This window comes from Odontesthes bonariensis, chromosome 18, assembly GCF_027942865.1.
Source record: "Odontesthes bonariensis isolate fOdoBon6 chromosome 18, fOdoBon6.hap1, whole genome shotgun sequence".
NCBI lineage: Eukaryota > Metazoa > Chordata > Actinopteri > Atheriniformes > Atherinopsidae > Odontesthes > Odontesthes bonariensis.
The window spans coordinates 5,792,642-5,813,364 of record NC_134523.1 but is presented as its reverse complement, the minus strand read 5'-3'; the positions used below and the strand labels follow the sequence as shown (position 1 = coordinate 5,813,364).

General features: G+C 43.0%; 1 protein-coding gene across 2 annotated transcripts; it reads right to left on the bottom strand.

The window, feature by feature from the left end:
• Positions 1–4,572: 4,572 nt before the first annotated feature.
• Positions 4,573–19,892, bottom strand: tent4a (terminal nucleotidyltransferase 4A). Of its 2 annotated transcripts, none has more exons than XM_075449854.1 (13): positions 18,858–19,892; positions 15,897–16,020; positions 14,570–14,616; positions 14,340–14,460; positions 11,657–11,764; positions 10,179–10,307; positions 9,728–9,941; positions 8,388–8,514; positions 8,194–8,297; positions 7,881–8,065; positions 7,522–7,680; positions 7,175–7,348; positions 4,573–4,965 (listed from the first exon to the last, which is right to left on the bottom strand). In XM_075449854.1, the coding sequence occupies exons 1-13, from the start codon at positions 19,688–19,690 to the stop codon at positions 4,807–4,809; spliced, it is 2,484 nt and encodes an 827-aa protein (XP_075305969.1). In that variant the 5' UTR covers positions 19,691–19,892; the 3' UTR covers positions 4,573–4,806. The 2 variants fall into 2 exon arrangements, with proteins under 2 accessions (XP_075305969.1, XP_075305970.1); XM_075449855.1 differs by having other exon boundaries at positions 7,295–7,348.
• Between the last annotated feature and the right edge of the window lie 831 nt (positions 19,893–20,723).

Here is a 20,723-nt window from a genome sequence, read left to right as displayed (position 1 = left end):
CAACAAGCTATAGATGTAGAGCAGGCTGATATTTGAGAGGCTATCGGCGGTACGTGTGCACCACCCAGTGTAAAAGAGAAGAATCACACGCCGCCTGATCAACATCAAAGCCATTCAAACTGCGATAAAGGCACGGTCTAAAAAACCTGTGAATTCAGACCAATTAGAAACAAGCAAGTTCATTTTGTACCTTATTATATCTTTGCATCATCAAAGACCTGATTGACTCGGTGTAATACATGAGGTGGATAAGATGCATAGCAACCAACCCACGGCACTTTGGTTGCTTTGGTTTAAAGTGAGATCTTTCACTGTTTTGATTCCATTTCTTCACTAATTACTTTCAAGTTGACTGTAGCATTGCTGTCAAATGTATTTATAGATACCTATTAAACCCATCGTTTTTATTGGTGTAACAGAGACATAAAAGCAACTCCTTAATGAAAAGCAAGTCAACACTATGTCAATGTGCTTTTGTGTCGCTCGTATGCAACCGAATACAATTTATGTAGAAAAGTTTTATTGCAAGCAAAATTAGGATTGTGATTGGGAAGTTAAATCCCATGCAAGGGACTCAGAACTTCCATTCTCATAAAAGAAAGGAACTTCTATTCAAACTGATGTCATTGCCTTGAGTCGCTCCTTATTTTTGTAATAATAATTCTGTACATTTAATATTTGGCTATATTAGGCCAGGTCATTTGAGTGTAATCAGGTTTTAAGGACTGTATCCCACTCCTGGTCCACCCGCTTGTCAAGACAGGACACAAAAGGAACTCTAAAGTGCACTTTAGTAGCTGTTGCTCGCTGTGTTGACACGTTTTCCATTTCAGGATTCACAGATTTGTCATCAAGCTTGTAGTCTGTTGAGGAAAGCTGTGAGAACTTATTGACGTGACTTAAACCTGCTTTAACTTTGTCGCACGTCCTCAGCCTGGCTTGGCTAATGTGACACTGGAAGTGTGAATATAACCTCTGGTGTCATGAACCTCAACAACATTTCTCCCTTCCTTTTTTGGGGGTTGATGCCTCCACATTTGCCCAGATTATCGACTTCCTGATTAGCCACAGTCATCATGGACTAGAAGCGGAGTTCCGCTTTGTGGCATATCGTGGGAACAGTCACGGAGATGATTGGAGATTTTAGTAGGATTAGGCACAAGAGACTAGAGCTGATTGCAGAAAGAGGAATGTACATCCTCCACACAATTTACTGGGCATCTTCCGTCAGATGCTTCTTCAGCTCCATTGCAATAAGGACTCCAACATGTAATTCCTGCCCACTCAAACAGCCTTACATAACAACTCTACGATTACCATTTGTTCTTTTTTTAATCCCAAATTTATTTATTTTTGTTTTTTGTTGATAGAATATTGATTCAATAGTATATTTTTCAACAATAGAATTTTAGTATTTTTCAATTCAATACGATTCCATCTTCACAGCTTGCAGTTACCTCATTGTTGGGTTTAAAAAAAAATAAAAACAGAACACGGGCTGGCAATTTTAAAATGTTTATTAAAAAATAAAATAGAAAAAAATATATTTACATAAAAATGTCTAAAGAATAACAAAAAAAGGAAAAACAAAAGCTGGGCAGTGGTTTCCTCTGGCCACGGGTAGCCTAGTGTCCATTCTGAGGGCCACTGCCCACATGAATCAGCCAGGATAGTGAAAGGCTGCCATCTTTCTCTAAAAGCAGCCACCAGTTAAAATCCCTCATTGTATTTCAATGGAGGGGGATATTACATTGCATTTATGAGTACAGGTGTACGTCAAAATCTCAGGGGTCCAAGTGACTCCATGTTTCCTTATCTCACTTATACACCAATCTGAAGGAGTGAGGACAACGAGCCGGGGCTCAACAAGACTTGTTTAACGGGTTTTCCACCACCATAGGGTGAGAGAAAGTAAACATGGAGATGTGGCTGCGTTGGACCGCCGAGATGCACAGAGATTTGAATCCATACAGACTTCAAAAGATACTGCATGTGAGTCTTTGCTGGAAAGATGCAGGCAACTCTAACCCCAACAACCTTTCATCACCGATTTCATTTTGAGTCTCATCATTTCAGGTTCTGATCTCTAAAAGCAGACAGGAGGTGGGGGGTGGGGCGGCTTGTAAAGTTGCACAAGCTTGCCAAGTACATCCACCTTGTTATCCTCTTTATTTTGAATTAGGATTGCATGTAGCCGAACATTTGATGCAAAATCTTGATCCCTCCCCCATTGGTTGAAAAGTAATTATCCACAGGAAAAAAATAAAAATAAATCGGCTGGACACGCCTCTGAAAAACACCCATCAGTGTGAGGTGTCAGTGAGTTTTTTTTTTTTTTTTTCCCCCTTTCATTTTTTTGGCCAAATCATTTAAACATTAAAGACGTTTATAAATTGTTGGTGATGATCAGCACAACCTGCATCGGCTGTGCCCCCTCAGTGAAGACGGAAACCGGGAAATCTGCCACCGAAGGGGCTCCAGGTGCAGCTTTGACTGACAGATCAGAGTTGCCATGCTTTCAAGAAAAACTAAATAAATAGTTTCAACATTGCTGAAGGTGTCTTAGGAAAAAAAAAAAAAGAAAGAAAGAAAGAAAAAGGAGGAAAAAACTAATTGTTGGTGGCCACTGTGGCCCCTTTTGAAGTGCACCAGCAGAGTGCAAGTCGCTCTCTGGGTGCACCTGTTCATGAGTGGTCGGGCGTCCGAATAAAAACCTGCGGTGGCAAGTCACGAGTCTCAAATTCTCACACACGTTTCACTATGTCACACATTACAAAGACTCAGACTCCACCACCGACAATACCACCCCGCATTCCTTACACTTGACTGATAGATGTAGAAAACTAGACTTTGAAACATATTGGGGCCTTTATATAAATACAAAGGGGGGGGTTAAGTCCACGAGTCGGCTCGAGTCTGACAGCTAACTTCACTCCAGTCCAACAAGCGGTGTTTGTTGATGGAAAAGAACCCCAAGACGGAAAATACAAGAGTTGACACAATAATTAAAAGTAATCCACTTGCATAGTAATAACACCGGCGTGTGTAGTGTTCTGAGCGAGTCACAGCCTTTGACAGTCCTGTCTGTGATTGTGTGTGTTAATGTGACACGGTGTGCTCGCGAAAAAACCGTCGTACACACACACTCCCAAGTAAACACAAAGAAAGGCATTGCAAACAATTAGCGGAAGTACCTGGCAATCAAATATACACAAGATTCCTGAATGGAATCAAAATATAATTCCCTTTCACTAGGGTCCTTGGTTCAGGAAGAACCCCCTCCCTCTCTCCCTCGCATTTGTCTAGGACCACAAAAGGAGAAAACCTTATCACTGAGCATCTTAGTGTTGGTCTGCACTCGTTTACCCCCATCCTCTAGACAGAGCAAGCACACGAAGGAGCCTCTGATCTAAATAAGTGGCTTTCTAGTCCTCTTATCCCAATCTTGAACTTTAAGTTCAAGCCAGATCAGCTGAAGCCTTCTTGGGCCCCATCCATTCTACAATATGTGGGGAAGAAAAAAAGCAGAAAAATGAAACATAAGCACTTAGGTTTGACAGGAAAGGGCTCTCTCTCAGGCCAAAATCCTGCACTGTCTGGCTTCTTTTTTCAAAAGTTACCTCCAGTAATGAGGAAGACAGCCAGGGCACAACTAGCAGTCTGTTGCCCGCCTTTCCTACCTGAAAATATGGCAATAACACTTTCCCATGAGGGACACACACACAAATACAGAGATATACACATACACAATCCCCAGGTGGCTCTGCTAAAGGCTCTCTGCTACCTTTTAGGGCCAACCAGGAGCAGAGACTCTTCTCTCGTTTCTCAGGAGATATCAGGGTGAAAGTTCTGTCTTCGGCTGAATTTTCCCCTCAGACTAACCGAGCCGAGGAACAAAACGTCCACGGGGAATTTATTGTTCACCTTGCCCATTTTCACAAAGCACACAAAGAAAAAATGGGTCGGAACATCCCGATAAAAGCCCTTCCACTTTAGCGACCACTTCGCCAAATGAAACAGATCGAAACATCTAAGGAGGGGAGAGAGGGTAAGGAGTGGGGGAGGGGGGGCTTTGAACTGGGGTCCATCTCAACCCAATGATATTTAGGCACACAAAGAAACACCAACCGATAAGCATGTACACACTCAGAGATTCTGCCCGGGGAAAGGTTTTGTAAACAAAATTTAAAACTCTACAAAAAAAAAAAAAAAAAAAAAAAACAGTATAAAATGCCTTTATATATACACACACAAAATTAAATAAGCATTTACTTTAATTTCAAAAAGGGAAAAAAAAACAAAAAAAAACAAAACAACATTATTGCACGAAATGAAAAAAAAAAAAAAAAAAAGTTTTGTTCTTAAGTGTCGTATAAAAAATAAAACGGAAACACCAAACCTCGAGCAGCTTCGCTGCCGGGGGCAAGATGAGGTCGACTGAACTCGGCGATGCCGTCACCACCGAGTCCAACAAACATAACACAAAAACAGTGACAGACCTGAAACACAGACGAGGAAAATACTGAAAGTAACGTAATACTGTAGGGAGGGGGGGGGGAAAGGGGTGAGGGGGGTGAAGAAAGAAAGAACAAAAGCAACGCAAAAAAGTGGAAAGGTGAAGATAGCAGGAGGAAGATGCAGATCTGAGGGGCTACTCCACTGTGTAGCTGAAGCTCCTCCAAGTGAAAACTGCTGGTTTCTGGTCCTCTATCTGCCCGTCTGTCCATCCGCCTTCAAGATGGATGAAGGGCCAGGTTTGCAGCCAGAGAGGAGAGGGAGGAAAGGTAGAAAGAAGATGAGTGGTTTCTATCTGCTGAGGCTGACTGGCAGGCTGTCCCTCTTCCTGCGTCGCCAGGAGTTGCGGTGATACTGTGTGTGAGTGTGTGTGTGTCCGCGGTTCGCCAGAGCAGCGTTGTTGACCAGCGGCGGGTTGTGGAAGCCCCTCACGTTGAACTTTGCTCCGTTCTGAAGAAGGATCGAGAGAGAAAAATAAATAAATAAATCAAAAAGTTATTTTTGTTTTGACTTATGCTTACGCTACAAAAAAAAAAAAAAAAAAAAAGAAGATATCTCATCTTTTTTTCCTTTTAAATGAAAAAGAAAACTGAAGATTAGATTTCTAGACTCTAAAGGTAGATGTTTCTGTGAATTTTAACCCTTTTAAAATCGGTGCAAAAAAGCCCCCCCCTAACACCAACCCTTCCTCTTGGGTAATCCACACTTGTCAGATAGAAGCGGCTCAGCCCCGCATCACTGTGTGCTTACGGCTAACTGAGTGGAGTCAGCCGAGTGACAATTTAGAGCGGCAAGTCCTACAATACCAGCTTGACTTTACACACATAGACATTTTTTTTCCCGTTACTTCCTCTCTTCCTGGCCTCGTCAGAGGCCTATAAGCAGCAAATCAACTTCGACCTCCCCACGTCGCCTCTGACAGCTGCTGCACAACAAAGGCCCATCAGTCCCAGCTTTAAGGCACATATGTGAAAAGTCTGACTGTGTTTTAGACACTAGCACTGCACCAACAGGAAGGCAAAAAAATCTAGGGAAATTTGGCAAAAACACTGAGCCTGGCCAGGCACGTCATTCTGTAACCGTCCTGATTGAGCAAATTCGGACGTTAGCTAAAAATATTTGGGATATTTTCAGTCACGTTTGGTTGTTTAACACATGCTCCATTGTGTTTACAGTTACATCATTCATTTTTTATTTACCAGAAACTGATGTGCAAGTGTAAGAACGGTTCTCTGCTCAGTTAGAATAAAGAGCCGTGCAAAGAAACTAATAAAACCAAGAAGGGAAGATCCAAAAAAACTTTGCAATGACTGATAAAAGCGCGCAAAGAGGTTTTGGAAGAGCAGTTAAAAGCAACAGATAATTGCATCCAGGCTAAAGTACCCTCAATTTGACAGTCAAGGGTGCAACGTTTTGTTCAAACAATGCAGTAGTGTCACATTAAACAAAGCTTTAAGTCCTGTTTTATCTGAGAGTGCAGTCAGCTACAGTTTAACAGCGTTTAACACCACAACCTCCATCTTTTTGATTTGCACTTAAAATAGGCCATATTATATTCTTTGTAACAGTCTGAGAAAAATAATGTGATGTTCCAACTCATGGAGAAGCTCCGATTTGGCCTTAAGATGTATGAACAGCAGGACTGCCGCCATTTCTGGCTCCATTCACCTTCACTCCCTTTGAGTTTTACGCTTGTAAAATCTCTAAATGCTGCTGTGTTGATCTTTAAATTAGAGTGTCTGATGCTGGGGTGTCATCTGGCACTGCAAGCCAGATTGAAGGCATGGCATTAGCCATCTAAGCAACCCTTTAAAACTGCATGAACGAGTGAGTCATCATCCGTCACCGTGCTAATAATAATGGGATTTAGTCATTCTAATGGGACAGAGGAGATTTAAAACCCAGTTTTGCATTTACACCTGAGTAGTTACACATATCAAAGAGAAGACAATTGGAAATAAAGCCCTTTCTCTAATAAAAACTGAAGGCTCGTTAACATTTGCACTTGAGTTAAACAAAGGCCCCTGGCCCTATTTAAACAAATACAGTATTTTCCCTTTTCAGTTAGGTGAGACATCCCAGAGATCAGACTTGTGGTGTGTTGAAAGCGATGTGTAATTGTTACCAGGACCTACCAGGTAAATTTCCATAAACTGTTGGCACATCAGAGGGATTTAAACGGTCTCCTCAAACGGGGCAAGATGAACAAGATTTATCATTAACCTTTACATGAAACTCCACAAGACAGCCAACGAGCGCTTTTTTTTTTTCTGTGCTGTAATATTAGTCTAACAAGCCAGCGAGCAGCAGGACCAACAAAACTGGAAGAAAGCATGTCATGTGCCCGTTTCTCTGACAATCCGTTACATTTCCCCGAGCAGCAGGTCCACACCAGATGTTAGCACATCAGGAGCGGTGCTGATAGCAACATTCCTTACTCATCATTTATGGAAAACAGTTTTTGTGGCATTTACATTGTTTATACAACTTGGCTGAAGAGAAAGAGACGAGAGGAAAGAGTGAGTGAACAGAGAAATGAAAAGGTAGGCTGACAGAATGAAGAGAGACAAAACACGAGATGGGAAACGTGTAAACCTGTGTGTGAGACAAGGCTGCCTTGGCAGTGCATTTGAGTGTGTTTGTGGCATCCGGCGCCTACCTTGTGTGCGTGGCTGGAGTGGGGGCTGGGCAGAGGCTGGGGGCTGGAAGGGGCAGGGGCATGAGCATGGGCTGGGGGGGGCATGTGGAAGAAGGGGGGGAGCCCAGTGTCCATACACACCTGTCTGCAAGGTATGGAGTGCATTGCTAGACCACCGGGCAGTGAGACGCGAGCCTGGAGGATTGAGAGGATAAAAGATTCATTTTCACCACACAATTCTTTTTATAAGCTAGGAAACATCCTTATAAATGAGAAATTCTGTCAATGCTACCTGATGGATTAATATGCCTCATTTCCAGTCAAAATACAAGTCAATTTTTTTGCTGAAGCTATTCCAGTGTGCCCACCTGTGAACCTGACGGAAGGAGCAGATGGTGTCCTCCCATGCCGGGCTTTCCGGTGCCCATGTTGAGGGTCGGTGGTAAAGCCAGGCCGAAGGGCGGGAAAGATGGGTATGCTGGCAGGGTTGGGGGAGGGAGGGGACACGGCAACGCTGAATCCGAGTCCTGGCAGATCAAAGAAGGAGAAGGTTGTGGGCAACATTAAGGGACTCCTGCATCTCAATGCTAGAACAAAATCTGACGAAAAATTGGGCGCGTCTCAAGGAGGTGGATTTAAAAAAAAAAAGAAAAGAAAAAAAAGGTACCGATTATACAGGTACCGTACATGAAAGGAAGCCTGCAAATGTGTGTGCACGTTTTCTTACGTTGTCAGATCCAGACAGTGAGGAGACCGACGAGGCTGAAGAGTGCTGCTGAGGGCTGGAGATGGACATGGGGGAGTCTGCACTGTGGGGGGACGCCGAGTCCCTTTGCTGCTCCTCTGAGCCAACAACCCCACCACCCAGCACACACGGCTCCTGCTCCTGGACTGGCTCCTTGGGAGAGGACACTGTAGGAATATAAAACTTTGCTTATTTTCACAGTATTACGTTAGGCTTCCTCTCTGCAACCCTGTTCTGAGACATGACAATCATCAGTGCGGTTGCATTAAATCAAGAATCAAAGTGTGATTTGTACCTCTATTGTCTGCTCGTGTTAAATCTCTGCCCCCCCACTTCTTAATGATCCATTCCCTGTAGTCGATAACTTCCTGGGTCAACCTGATTATCCTCCCCAATGTGCTGCAGGCGCAAAAGAGAGACATTTTAAAAAAAGTAGCACTAGTCTTATCCAGGATCAACAAAGCACTTTCAGACGGACTGAATTCTAACCTTTCACCGTCTTTGTTAGGATATGAGCGCGCGAGCGGGGAAACGGCGTGACTCAGGACGGTGTAAGCATAGTCGAACACCTGTTTGACGTGCATGGCCCCGTAGGAACCTCTCCCCACATCATTACCTATGTGGAAAAAAAAATAGAGACAAAAAAAAAATGAGTTATTCAAGAGCCTCCAGGTGACATTTGTTGCGATTTGGCGCAATATAAAGTATGTTGCCATCGAAACATCACACCCTGTGGCAGCACGGCATTTCCACCCAGAATTTCTTGGGACTTTTTGTCCCAGGGACAGCTTTAGGTGATATCCACCACACATTTAAGACGAGTGAAAATTAAGAGTGCAAGTCTGCAAAGTGTGCAAAGTAAAGTGGGAGGTCTCCGCTCTGCCTGTGAATAAACTGAGGGCGGTGACGCCACATCATACACAGAGTGAAGCTGTGCTGCAGCTACATTCGCACTAAATGTTGCCACCAGGCACCTTCCCACAGGGCTTCGGAGGTGGTTTATTTGTGCTGGAGAACATAACAGCTTTCAAACCGTCAGAAATCAGTTTTAATCTCTCTAATTCACAGCGCTGGGGTTAACATCTCGCCCCCACTTTTTAAAATCAACCTTCTTGATCATTTGACCACCACTGCTTCTTCCCTGTGCAGCTAAATACTCTCTTGCTTAATTGTCAGCCGTTCTCCATCTTAAAAGGGATTTTTTTTAAGCTTTTCCCCATCTAAAATCTACTCAAACCTTGTTTCAAGCAAATGCTATGTTGAGGATTTTTGCACAGCATCGCTTTTGCTTACTTTGTGCCTCCACTCTATGAACCGGGGGAAACGTCAGTGTACCAACAGAGTGAGCTCTTGCTTGAACTGCTGTTACATTTTTTGTTTTAGGTTTGACCTCGTTCTTAAGTGGCTTTTTGCTTCACGTCACCTCTCAGAAAAACTTCCGCTTCTCCAAACTAGGAGTACCCAGATCGCTGCATCTCTCCTTAGTTGACAGATTTCTCTGGGAGGGCTGCACAGAATAAAACTAACACCACGCTGAAATGAAACAACTCCACGTAAATTAGGCAGGTAACTTTTCCCATTTCTTTACAAGGGAAGTCCACAGCGACAGCAGGTTTGTCCAGACCAATCAGAGGGATTCCAGAAATATCCATCCATTTATTGTACTGTAATTTATTTCTGTGCCGCTTTTATTTTAGATTTTTATTAAATAGTTTCTCTAGTTTGACTGCACTTAACATCAAAATAGGACAAAAAACTGTTTATATTAATCCATATAGTATTTTGCTCTCAGAGCCAGCCATTATTACAATGGCAGTACACACACCAACCTGGAAGTAGTGGATCCTCTATGCACAGCATGGATGGCCTGTATCCATTTGTCATAGTCTTCATTATCTCGTCTTTGGATACGTATGAGCCGCCGTTCCTGATGCGAATCGCTGTTTTCAAGTAGTTGAAATGGCGGCCATACAGCTCAAAGAACTCAATCAGCAACATGCCCAAGTTCTCATTGGGGTTTCTCGCGTCTATGCGAGGATGGAGCTGAAACGAAGGCACAGGGACACGAGTTTAGTAGTCGGTACATTTAAGACAAGTGATACTGTTCATCAGTCAAGATTAGAATTTATAACCATCCACAACATGTTTAAGAATGCCATCCAACACAACTAACCATAATATGTATATTGATATAGCTGCAACTATCTGCATCACTTTAACCAAGGCTACTGCAAATGAAGCACGTTAAGAGTGACGTGTTGTCGGGTTTTATTACTGTACCTGTAGGAAACTGATGACCATGAGGATGAGGCTGTAAGAGCTAATGCCCCCAGTGAAGACTTCGTTTAGATCTCTCTGCAGCAGAAACTGCTTCAGCACAAAGATCAGGTAAGGCAGCACAGGATACTTCTGAAAGCAGACGGCAGAGACAGATGTGGAATGAGAATGGCTCACTTGGTTGAACTGTGGATTAGATGGAAAAGAACAGCGAGGCGGACGGAATCCTAAAAAGAAGAAGTAAGCCGTGCAATTCAAAGAAGAGAACTGGGATTTTCAATAACCATTAAATTGACATAATGTGTAGCCATGCAGATAAACAGTATTCTGGGGAAAGTCATTAAAGTTCCTAAAGGATTTACCAGAGCTCTTTGCAGTCTCAGTGGCACACATTCAGCAGAAACCCTGTGTTGCATATCATCTCCATACTGTTTCACCGAGCTACCTTGTTATTTTTTAGAAAGCTACAACGCTGAAAAAAAACATTTCTTAGGAAGTAAAGGTAACTAAATTATCTCAATTTTCAACAAAACAATTGCTCCAACTTTTGCTTACCACATCCATCCTATTACAAGATATCAATTCTCGGGAATGGGTAGAACAAGGGTAATCGTTTTCTAATCCCAAAGGCAACACGGCCTCCGTGTGCGTGTCCCAAAAGGGCAGCAGAGCTCGGTTGGCTTTAAAAATATGCTTCAAGGAAGTCAGAACAAGACTGGGATTTGAGCTGCTGGGGAATGTGACATGCGAATTAACTTTATGGATGACCGGTAAGTGTCAAGACTGCACTGGAGTCTGTCAAACCCACACCTTAGCAACATCAACAGAAGCTGGACTGATGCTGAGTGAGGCTGTCAACAGCAGGCTTTCAGGCCGTGACACGTAATTCCAGAGAGTACGACATGTAAACCAGCAGCAGACAAAGGAAGTAATCTGACAGCTTGTTGGAACATCGGCTCCAGGAATTCCTTCCCTGCATAAGCTAATAACCGTGACTAAAGATCCACCCTTCGGCAGGAATTCTGTCAGAGCCACGGGGTAAAACTTCCCACAGCTGAACGGATGTGGCGGAGAGGCCAGTGGGAGTGGGGTTAAGTGCTACACAGCACGGTCGCTGGGGTCTGCTCCAGCTTCACTGTGTGGAGGACCGGAGTAAAATGTAATGCTTCAAACTGCGGGCTTGCCTCATTCCCACGGGGAATTTCCTAAGTTCTTTATTTAGATCCTACTATAAAATGGTAATTACGCGACTCCTCTGGTGTTTTTTCTAAATTCAAATAGGGTAACGTGACCGTTCACTGAACTCTTCCATTTGTACATTCTGCTTGTTCTGTGCACTGTCGGCCCATTTCGTTTAGTCTGCAACTTCAAAGGAACCCGTGTTCGCTGCAGGAAATTGTTTTGTGGGCAATTCAGCTTTTGGATTGTGCGTCTCGTTTGCGCTTTGTCGACTAAAACAACAGATCCAGGACGTGTCTCACCTTTACGTAGTCTTTAATGAAGCTTGCCGCTTTGACTCCAGTCTCTACGTTAAAACTGATGTCCACCTTCACCTCGGTCTCCTGGTCTGTCAGCTTGATGATTGGCACCTGAAAGAAGATACATTAAAGGTATAAATCTACAATCAAATCTGCAAAGGCAAGGCAAGGCAAGGCATCTTTATTTATTTAGCGCATTTCATACCACAGGCAACTCAATGTGCTTTACATAAAGACAAGGCATTTAAAAGAACAGCATAAAGCAGCATAAAAACAAGCAATTTAAAGAGAGAAAAAAAATAGAATAAAAATTAAAGCAATCAAAGAAGAGGGGAAAAAGAAAAATATAAACTCAAAGCTTTAAAAAGAAATGAAAGCTCGGTGTGTGAACTATTTTGAATGATGTCATGGTGGAAAACAGTGCGGCTGATGGTGGTTGTCCTGGTTATCTTCACACCGGACAGGAGGCAGAACCTGTTGCACACATTACACCGAGCTGTCGAACGATGGCCTAACTTTGACACAATGAAGGGAAGTTATGGTCGAGGGGAAATGGGCCAGAAAGGGAAGTGTTCTCGAGTTCAGCTGGAAAGATTACAGGCTTTCATTTAGTTTGAATCATGGCCAATGAGACATACCCAGCAGTCATATAAAAGTAGTATCAAATAAACAACGAGCTATTAATCAGGCAAAATGGGCACACGGCTACTAAACCTGTCAGGCAAAGAGAAGGAGGAGATTAAATAAGTCTTGTGGGTTAGTGCACTTCCTCTTTTCGTCTCACGCCTTCCAGAGATTAGAAAGTTTAAATTCGAACTCGGTATTGGAAAGGCATAAAACTCGGAATATAAAAAATCACTGCTAAGTGTTCATTTTACTGGGTTTGTGCCAGCTCTCCTCTTGGTTTCTATGTACACGGTTCCTGCACATCTTCTTACTCAAAATCCTGGACTTTTCCAGACTCATATTTCCAGACTTCTTCCATCAGGTTGCGTTTGATATCTGAACAAAACCTTTCGGACGGCGAATCAGGCATTTTTAAAATGCACCACCGCACCGTTCAGCATCGTGTCATCAGGGAGAAATCACTCGATACTGTTCGACTGCGTGAGGTCAGGTTTAAGTGGGCTGCACCCGGTGGATGATAACTCATCACTGCCGGGAATTTAACAAACACCAGCAACATTGGCTGGAAAAAACTTCATACTTTTTATCTTTATAGCGTCTGCTCAGTCTTATTCATTCATTCAAAAAAAAAAAAAAAACACAACAGTAAAGCTGTTAATGACATCATCCAAAAGACTGGAGGGAATATGTTAACTCCACACATTAGGAAAAACAAGACCATTTTGAAAACTTGGGCACAGGTGTGAAACGAGAAGTAAAGTGAGTATTCTGTTTTACAACCAGCAGGGGGCGATGCTTCAGATTACTATAAAAAAAAAAAAAAGTATCCGTGTTTTTTTATTTTCCCTCTAAACATTTCTCCTTCAACTTTATGGCAGACATCATGAGGCCAGTGAACGATTGCAGTCTGTGAGTTCTTCAGAAACTGCCCTGCATCAAACAGCTGCATTGTGCCTCTGCTGAGGCGATGCTGCTCCAAAAATGGGCCACAAAGAAGTAGATTCAATTTACTCATCTAGAAAATGGGGAAAACTTAGAGAGCGAGCCATGAATGTGAAATGCATCAGTACCGTTCTCATGTCCTTTTATTTATGTACAAGTGTCACTTAGCATAACCGTACGAAACAAAACGCTGGTAAAAGGATCAATTTGAGGTCAAGGGACATTCTGAGGGGAGGAGTGGCCGTGGAGTTCATAGCAAACCTTGTGATTAGTGGGCAAACTGTTCTACCACCTGAGCCACAGCACTATGCACAGCTATACGGGCTGATCTCAGCTGGGCTGGCCCTCCCTAAACGCAGAGCATGTGCCGAGCATAGGGCCTTGTGATGCCATGGAGGCTTCATCTTATGCGCAAATGTGGCGCGAAAGGTGAAGTGAAGCCCCCGGGCCATCGCTCGTGGTTATTTTAGAAAAACAGTGGAAGAAAGGAGGAACTGTGTGACACTAGAGGAGATGACTCAGATAAAACGACAACAGAAATGCATGTATTTGATCCGCTGTGGACGGACGGAACTAAATCTGAAGGCAGATTTGGAAATATCATTCTGTTTGATTCTAAAGTGGCACATTCTATTTACTGCACATTTACGTTTAATAACAGCAACAATTTCAGACGGTAACACCGCATTTGTAATATCATATTTTCTTTCTTTTATTTTGTAGTGTTCTATTAGAAAAAAATGGATTTAACGTCAGTTTTTTGATGGAATTTTTTCCTGTAATTCCCGGTGCTGAAATTTGTCACCAAACCAAGCAAAAAAAGCAGCAGCCATCACTTTACCGGGGCCTCCAGCTCGGGTTTTTAATTTAATTTGCATTCTTCATTCATCTGAGGTTACACGGACTCTTCTTTTAAGGCAAACATCTTAGTTCAAAACGTTCCGCTCATTTGCGGAGCTAAATTATGTGGCACGGACAAACACTTTTTCCAGATTTAAAAAAGGAAAATATTACTGTGAGCACGTTTGGCTTCGTGTAAAGAACAGAAAACACAACATGAGACATGTCTGCACAGCTCGGCGGGCGGAGAAGCATGCCACAGTTAGCTTCTACTCACTGTAGCCTTGTCCAGCACTTTGATGGAGAACGGCTCGGCCACATTGTGTTTACGAAGCGCCTGCTCGAGCTCTTGGAGCGGAGGACGCTCCCATTTCCCAAAAACCACAAGGTCAATGTCACTGCGGGCAAACAAAAAAAAAAGAAAAGATGGTAAGAACAGGGAATTACTGCTGAACAAAATACAACAAGTAGTCAACTGATGACAGTTGATCATTTTCTCAGCCTTACCTGGTTGGAAGGTACAGGCCTGTACTGAAGCTGCCAAATATTTGGACCTGTTAAAACAATGCAGGACACGTATGAAAAGGACTGTTCATCTGTTCAGAATAATCACAGCAGACACGATGACATTCCCCCACCTCTCATATCACATTCTAATCTTACTTTGTTGCATCCTTTACAAACTATCGTTCCTATTTAAAGGCACTTTGTGGTGATGGTGTATATATCAAGTTCAAATGTTTGCAAACTACCATGAACGCTGTATTTCTGGACTCGGCTTCAGAGACGGCAAACACTGCCAAGTGGAGTATGCTGCCAAACTAAGTACACAATGGGTTAGAGGAAAGAAAAAAAAAAAAATGCTGTGCTTTGGCGCTGCGAGAGAAAGCTCTCCAAAGGAAGCAGAATGGAGTTCTCTCCTTTTCCGTCTGTTAAATACGACGGGGAGGCAACAGCGCGAGGACAGGCCCGGGATTAATAGACTGAAATGAAAAGGAAGGCTGGTGCAAATCACAGACTTGATCCATTTACCTGACAATGTGGCTCACAGTGGAAGTGGGAAAGGCTGACAGCCAACAAATCACCACTGCTCGTGCTTTACGTGATGAAGTATTGAGCGGGGCATTATATGAACCCTGCCCCGTTGCTACACATACGGAGGAAGTACTCCACCTTTTTTAATTTAGGCTTCTCTATAATGCATTTTTTTGGTATTTTAAGTAACTATCTTGGCACAAACATGAGGATGAGCTTCCTAAATAAAGCAATGTCCGCTCACAATAAAAGATTAAAAGGTTTGACCTTATTTTTCACATTCGTAGTTTCTTCAGAGGTTGAGAAATAAAGGTTTCGGTGGGTTTTTTTCCCCTTCTTTTGGAATAAACCTCAGTCCTTAGTGGGTTAAAGGAACGCTTATCCGAAGGGTTGGATGAAAAGATCACGTCAAACAGGGTTACATCTTACTGTGTCCAAACAGGCATAAAAACACTAAAGAAAACATTTTTTCTCTTTTTGTGACAAGTCCATGTGAGCACTAAAGAGGAGTTTAGACACGGCACAGTCAAAAGCTGCACACCTACTTATTCCAAATTAACTTTCGACCACTACAGTGTTTAACAGGTTGGAACACAAACACTGCTTCCAAATGAAGGGAAAAAGCGTCACAACACTCACTCAATGACCAAGGCGCCATCCAATAATCTCCATTTGTCTCCGTTTTTCCTCCAAATTTGAACTGTGCAATTTGAAAAACTAGATTCTAATACCCTACAAGTTATTCAGCTCCTAAAGATGGGAAGGGCTGATCGAAAAGAAGCAAGGTTGAGCGTCTTACGTCTGCCGTGGGCCACAGTTCCTTGATGATCATCTCTATCCGATTGACCACCTCCTTCCTCATGGCGGCCTCCTCGGGCTGGGGAGACATGAAGTTGTAGAAGTCCATCACCTCTTCGTGGAGCCTGGATGGAGAAGAAGACGGCAAACAAGGTTGACTCTCGGCACCAGTGACAAACACCGGACCGAAGGAATGATTGTTAAATCGCGGGACTAATTCTCACCGCTTCTGAACATTTCACGCAATAATCTTGCAAATTTTTTGGCTTTGATTTTGTGCGCGTTTTTTTTGTTTTGTTTTTTTAAAACACATCAAGTAAGAGGAAAAAATGCAAAGAGAAATGCAATACCCTGTACTACTGACACGACTCAAACGAATCCGGTATCAACTACACGCCTAAACCACATGAAAAACTCTTTTTTATTCGTTCTTAGAACTGTCCTCCTGAGCTAATATCAGCACATTTAAAACAGCCGCATTCGGACAGAGAACTTCCACCTCGAATTTCGTTCAATGAACTGCCCTTCCCCAGGGGAACGCTTTCATTTTGCAACAGTGACGTGTTACTTTAGCGCCACACTCAACAACAAAACAAATCAAAACAAAACCCGCGAAAAGTAAGGAGAGAAGAAAACTTTGCAGCCGTCTTCGTAGCTGCAACAGTAGTTTTTAAAAAAAATGGCGGGGCCAGAAGAAGCGGAAATCTGACAAGGGGCGTAGCTATTTCCTGTATGTTCTAATGCGCGAAAAAACGGCCATATTCCTGGAAAGGTTATAGGAACTGCAAAAGGTTCCTACAGTGATAATGCGCCTAATCTGATTGCACTTTGCTGTCCTTACTTTTTACAGCATTTGAGAGTCCAAAGTGAGACATTATCTGGTCACACACTCCGTTTCAAAAACCCGGGACAGAAAAACTCACTAGACTCAGTTTACTACAACCCCGTCATCTTTCTTATTTTCTCATCAGCAGCGTTTAAAACCCTCAAGAGGGCTTTCTCATTTGAACCCGTGCTGAGTATCACTTTCAGTGTTTAATGTGACTAATGGCGTCAGTTGGCGGTCACATCAGTTGCCGGCGCAGTTCATTTCATTTAATGACTTTGTGTCAGGCTAATATTAGACTTGGTTATCGTGTTTATACGTCTGTAGTTTGCATGCTGCCAAAAATGACGTGCCAAAGACCCATTCACTCACATCACTGTGCAGCTGTGAGTAGACAAAGTATTTCTGTGGCTACAAGAGATTGACATCCTTTATAAATTGCCACTGCCACCGAATTCATAAAAACAACTACACCGTTTTGAATACGCAACCGTCGGAAACCTTGATAGTGGACACATAAGAATTATTCCCTTCTGTTAGGATCCAAAAGTAGGATATATCACAGCTTACTTCACAGCTGCTCTGTGCATAAGTGCAGCTAAAGTGATTGGACTGGAAGATTTTCATCTTCAGTAAAAAAAGAAAAACAACAACATTTGGTTCATGGTGAAAACCACCAACTCTAGAGCACAAACAGAAGAGTTCCTGGTTTAATGTAGATGTGTTTTTTGTGCATGACAGCAGTGGGGCACATATAAAGATTTCTGATCAGTCAAATGCCTTCGAACAGTAGAAGTCTGTTCAACTCTGTGTGGCCATTCATTTTTGTAAGAATGCAGGCCATGATGTCAGTGTGAAATACAGGCCAGGAGGACTGTCACAATCAATTACCAGAGCCCCAGAGGAAATGCAGTCAGCCCATGCTCCCACTTCTTGGTAAAAACAGTAAAAAAAAAAAAAGAAGAAGAAAGTCAGGGCAGGGCTTATCTGTCCCAATAGCCCACCATTGATAGACGACATAATTGATGTTGGGCTCTCCACCGTCTCAAGTCTAAGATTCTTTACCCTTACAAATTCACACCTTCTTCAAGAACTTCAGGGTCCTGAATTAGATAAATCAACGGTGTTAACTAATGCGGATTTTCGTAGTTCTACATTTTACAAACCAACTAGAAAACATTGTCATGTTTCAATCCAGTGTAATTACAGAGTCACAATTACAATCACTTTCTATAGTTGCATTCTATCCGACATGCAACTCGTGCGAGACTTCAGGGGGGTAAACCCTGAAGGCAAACCACTGCAAGACGAGTTGGGACACAAGTCAAAACTTGCGTAAAGAAAAATAGCAAAACCAGAAATACAATTCATTATTAGGAGGAGGAAAAATAAAACAACTGAGTAAGGGACACCGAGAGACTTAGTATCGAGCTCGAGAAGGTGTTTTTGTAACAATGATTGATACAATGTATACGAAATTATGAATAGCAAACTGGACTTAATTTTTCAGTCAATATTTTTATTTTTATTTTTTTAATCCAACTAGGAGGGAACAAGGGAAAACTTCCACACTCAAATCTTTAAGGGAGACCGTTAGCCAAAGCAGCTGCAGGCTCCTTGGTCACGGTTACAGACGACATTCAAAATAAGCATATCCGGTCAAAGCCAACGTAAATTATCCACCAAGAAAACAACATGTTCCACGAAATTCGATATCTAATGTTTTTAGACAGCTTCTCACAGTGTGTTTTAAAACTACTTCTACTTTGTGGACTTTTCCCCGTTTCCTCCTTTATTCTTCCAAGCTGCTCAATTTAAACTTCAGTGGACAAAATCACGGCACTTCCGGTGCTCTTCACGTAGCTATGTAACGGTAGCGACTTAGCTAACGGCAAGAAGAAAAAAAAAAACGGTAGAAACATAATCCTACAAACATTCTACCTCTAGGTTATTCTAAAGTTTTGTTTGAAAAGTGGTATTCACAAAATAAGCAATACTGTATTTACCAAGCAACCACTTTCTCATAATTATTAGAAAATAACCAATTTTCGGCCATTAAAAGCAACGGCAAAAGGACAGACGTTACTCAAATAGAGCCTTTAAGCCCCGGAGCAATGGCAGTATTCAGCAACTCACCCGAGGACCCCGGGGTTGTATTTCCTCGTCTTCCATGGCGTCCAAGTGTTCACATAATTGCCATTAGTGCAGTTTGAAAGCAAATAATTCATCCCATAGGTGCTCGCCTTATTGTCGCTTTTCCTTCGGCCTGGGTGATGATTATTTGTGTGATTAACAGGTACAGAGGGATGAACCTGATGACGCTTCGCGCAGACCTGCTGTAAATTGAAAGCCGGGTGCTCCTGTAGGTTACGGTGGTGATGGTGGTAGAGGTTGACATTATGTTCCATGTTGTCGCTCGAGGTATAAAGTAAACTGGCACCCCCAACGTTTTTATTAAAGTTGCCCGTCACATTCCCACCCATAGTCCTCTCAAGTGAGCAGCTTGCTGGGGGACTGTCCGTCCTGGATTCCTGGGAAGACGAAGAGCTGACAGTGCCGGTCTTATGAGGCAGGATTTTCCCCCCGCCTGGGTGAACGAGGTTTACCGTCGTAAAAGAGTTATGTACGTTCCCGTTAGACAGCGCTAAACCCAGTGAGGAAATCGCAGTGCCATTTAAACTACTACTGTGTGTAGAGCCGTTCATGATGCTGTGATGGCTGCTGCCGTTGCTCAGTCTGGCCGTAACGTTACCGTTGCTGCTGCAATTGCTCTTGCTCGCTGCCACTGCGCTCGCCACATTTTTTATAACATCCAACGCAGCATAATTCACACACTGGTTGTGGTTTTGATTGTGGAGCTGATGAGCGGAGAGTGTCCGTACTCCCTGAGAAGTCTCCCAGACGTGCATCCATAAGGCGTTCGCAGGTCCTTTCTGTTCGGGCTGAATCCAAGCTACCCTCGGATCCATTCAACTTCTCTCTGGTAACCCCCCCCCCACCCCTCCAACAAGTATCTAACTCTTGCCCGTCAATCTGCGTTGCTCCCTGGATCTGTCAATGCTTGCTGCGCCGTTCGGGGTTCCGGAAAGAGGTTAAACTAAACATTAAACCGAATAAGGACCATTGATAAACTGGCCCCTTAACACCGCTAGCTGCAAGAATGCTAGCTGATTCCTACGGGAATTCAATATGGCGTATTCTCTTCAAATCCTGGCGCATGCGCTGTTCCTGGGGTTTCTTAAAGGATGACTGCGCCCCCATCCACCCACTCTTTCATCACCTCTCAACCGGGCAACTGATGAATAGCATAAAACGACCATTACACGTTTTATTTGATGAATATTTATTTCAACAAGTTAAGTACAAGGCAAAATATGAAATATGAATAGGGACCTGGGGTCTGAGGTTTCCCGATTCCAGGTCGAGCCTGGAATCCCAGAGGTCGTCTTCTCCACCATCACCAGTGGGTGGGAGCACTGGTGGGTGGGTTCAGAGGGGATCCCCTGTCCGTATGCACTTACACAACGTCTGAATCTTCAAGGAATGACATGTAACTGTTGGCATCCAATCATCTTGAAGCATTTGGCACGGCTTTAAAATGTGAGGAATCTTGTATAAAAAGCAGTGGAGTTTGCGGCTATGAAAAGTCTTGACCCCCCCAGGGGAATCTTTCAGTATTTTTCTGTAGATAACTTAGTAATGGATCCACAGTCTCTAATGTCACCTTTAAGGAAAGCTCCTGCTGAAAACATGTAAAACCTCTAAAAGATAAATAAAAAAGATAAATATAAGCTATGCAACTGTTTTACAGAAATCAAACCTACACAGACATCAGTACGAAATGAATCCCCCTTAATGTTGTCAGCAGGCATGAAAAATACTGCTGGGGGACCACAATGACCACCCCTGGCTCTGGAAATGCTGCTTACATGCATGGAAACGAGAGAAGACTCCCACTGCAGTCTGCAAGCCAACACAACATCACTCTCTTACTATGAAAGA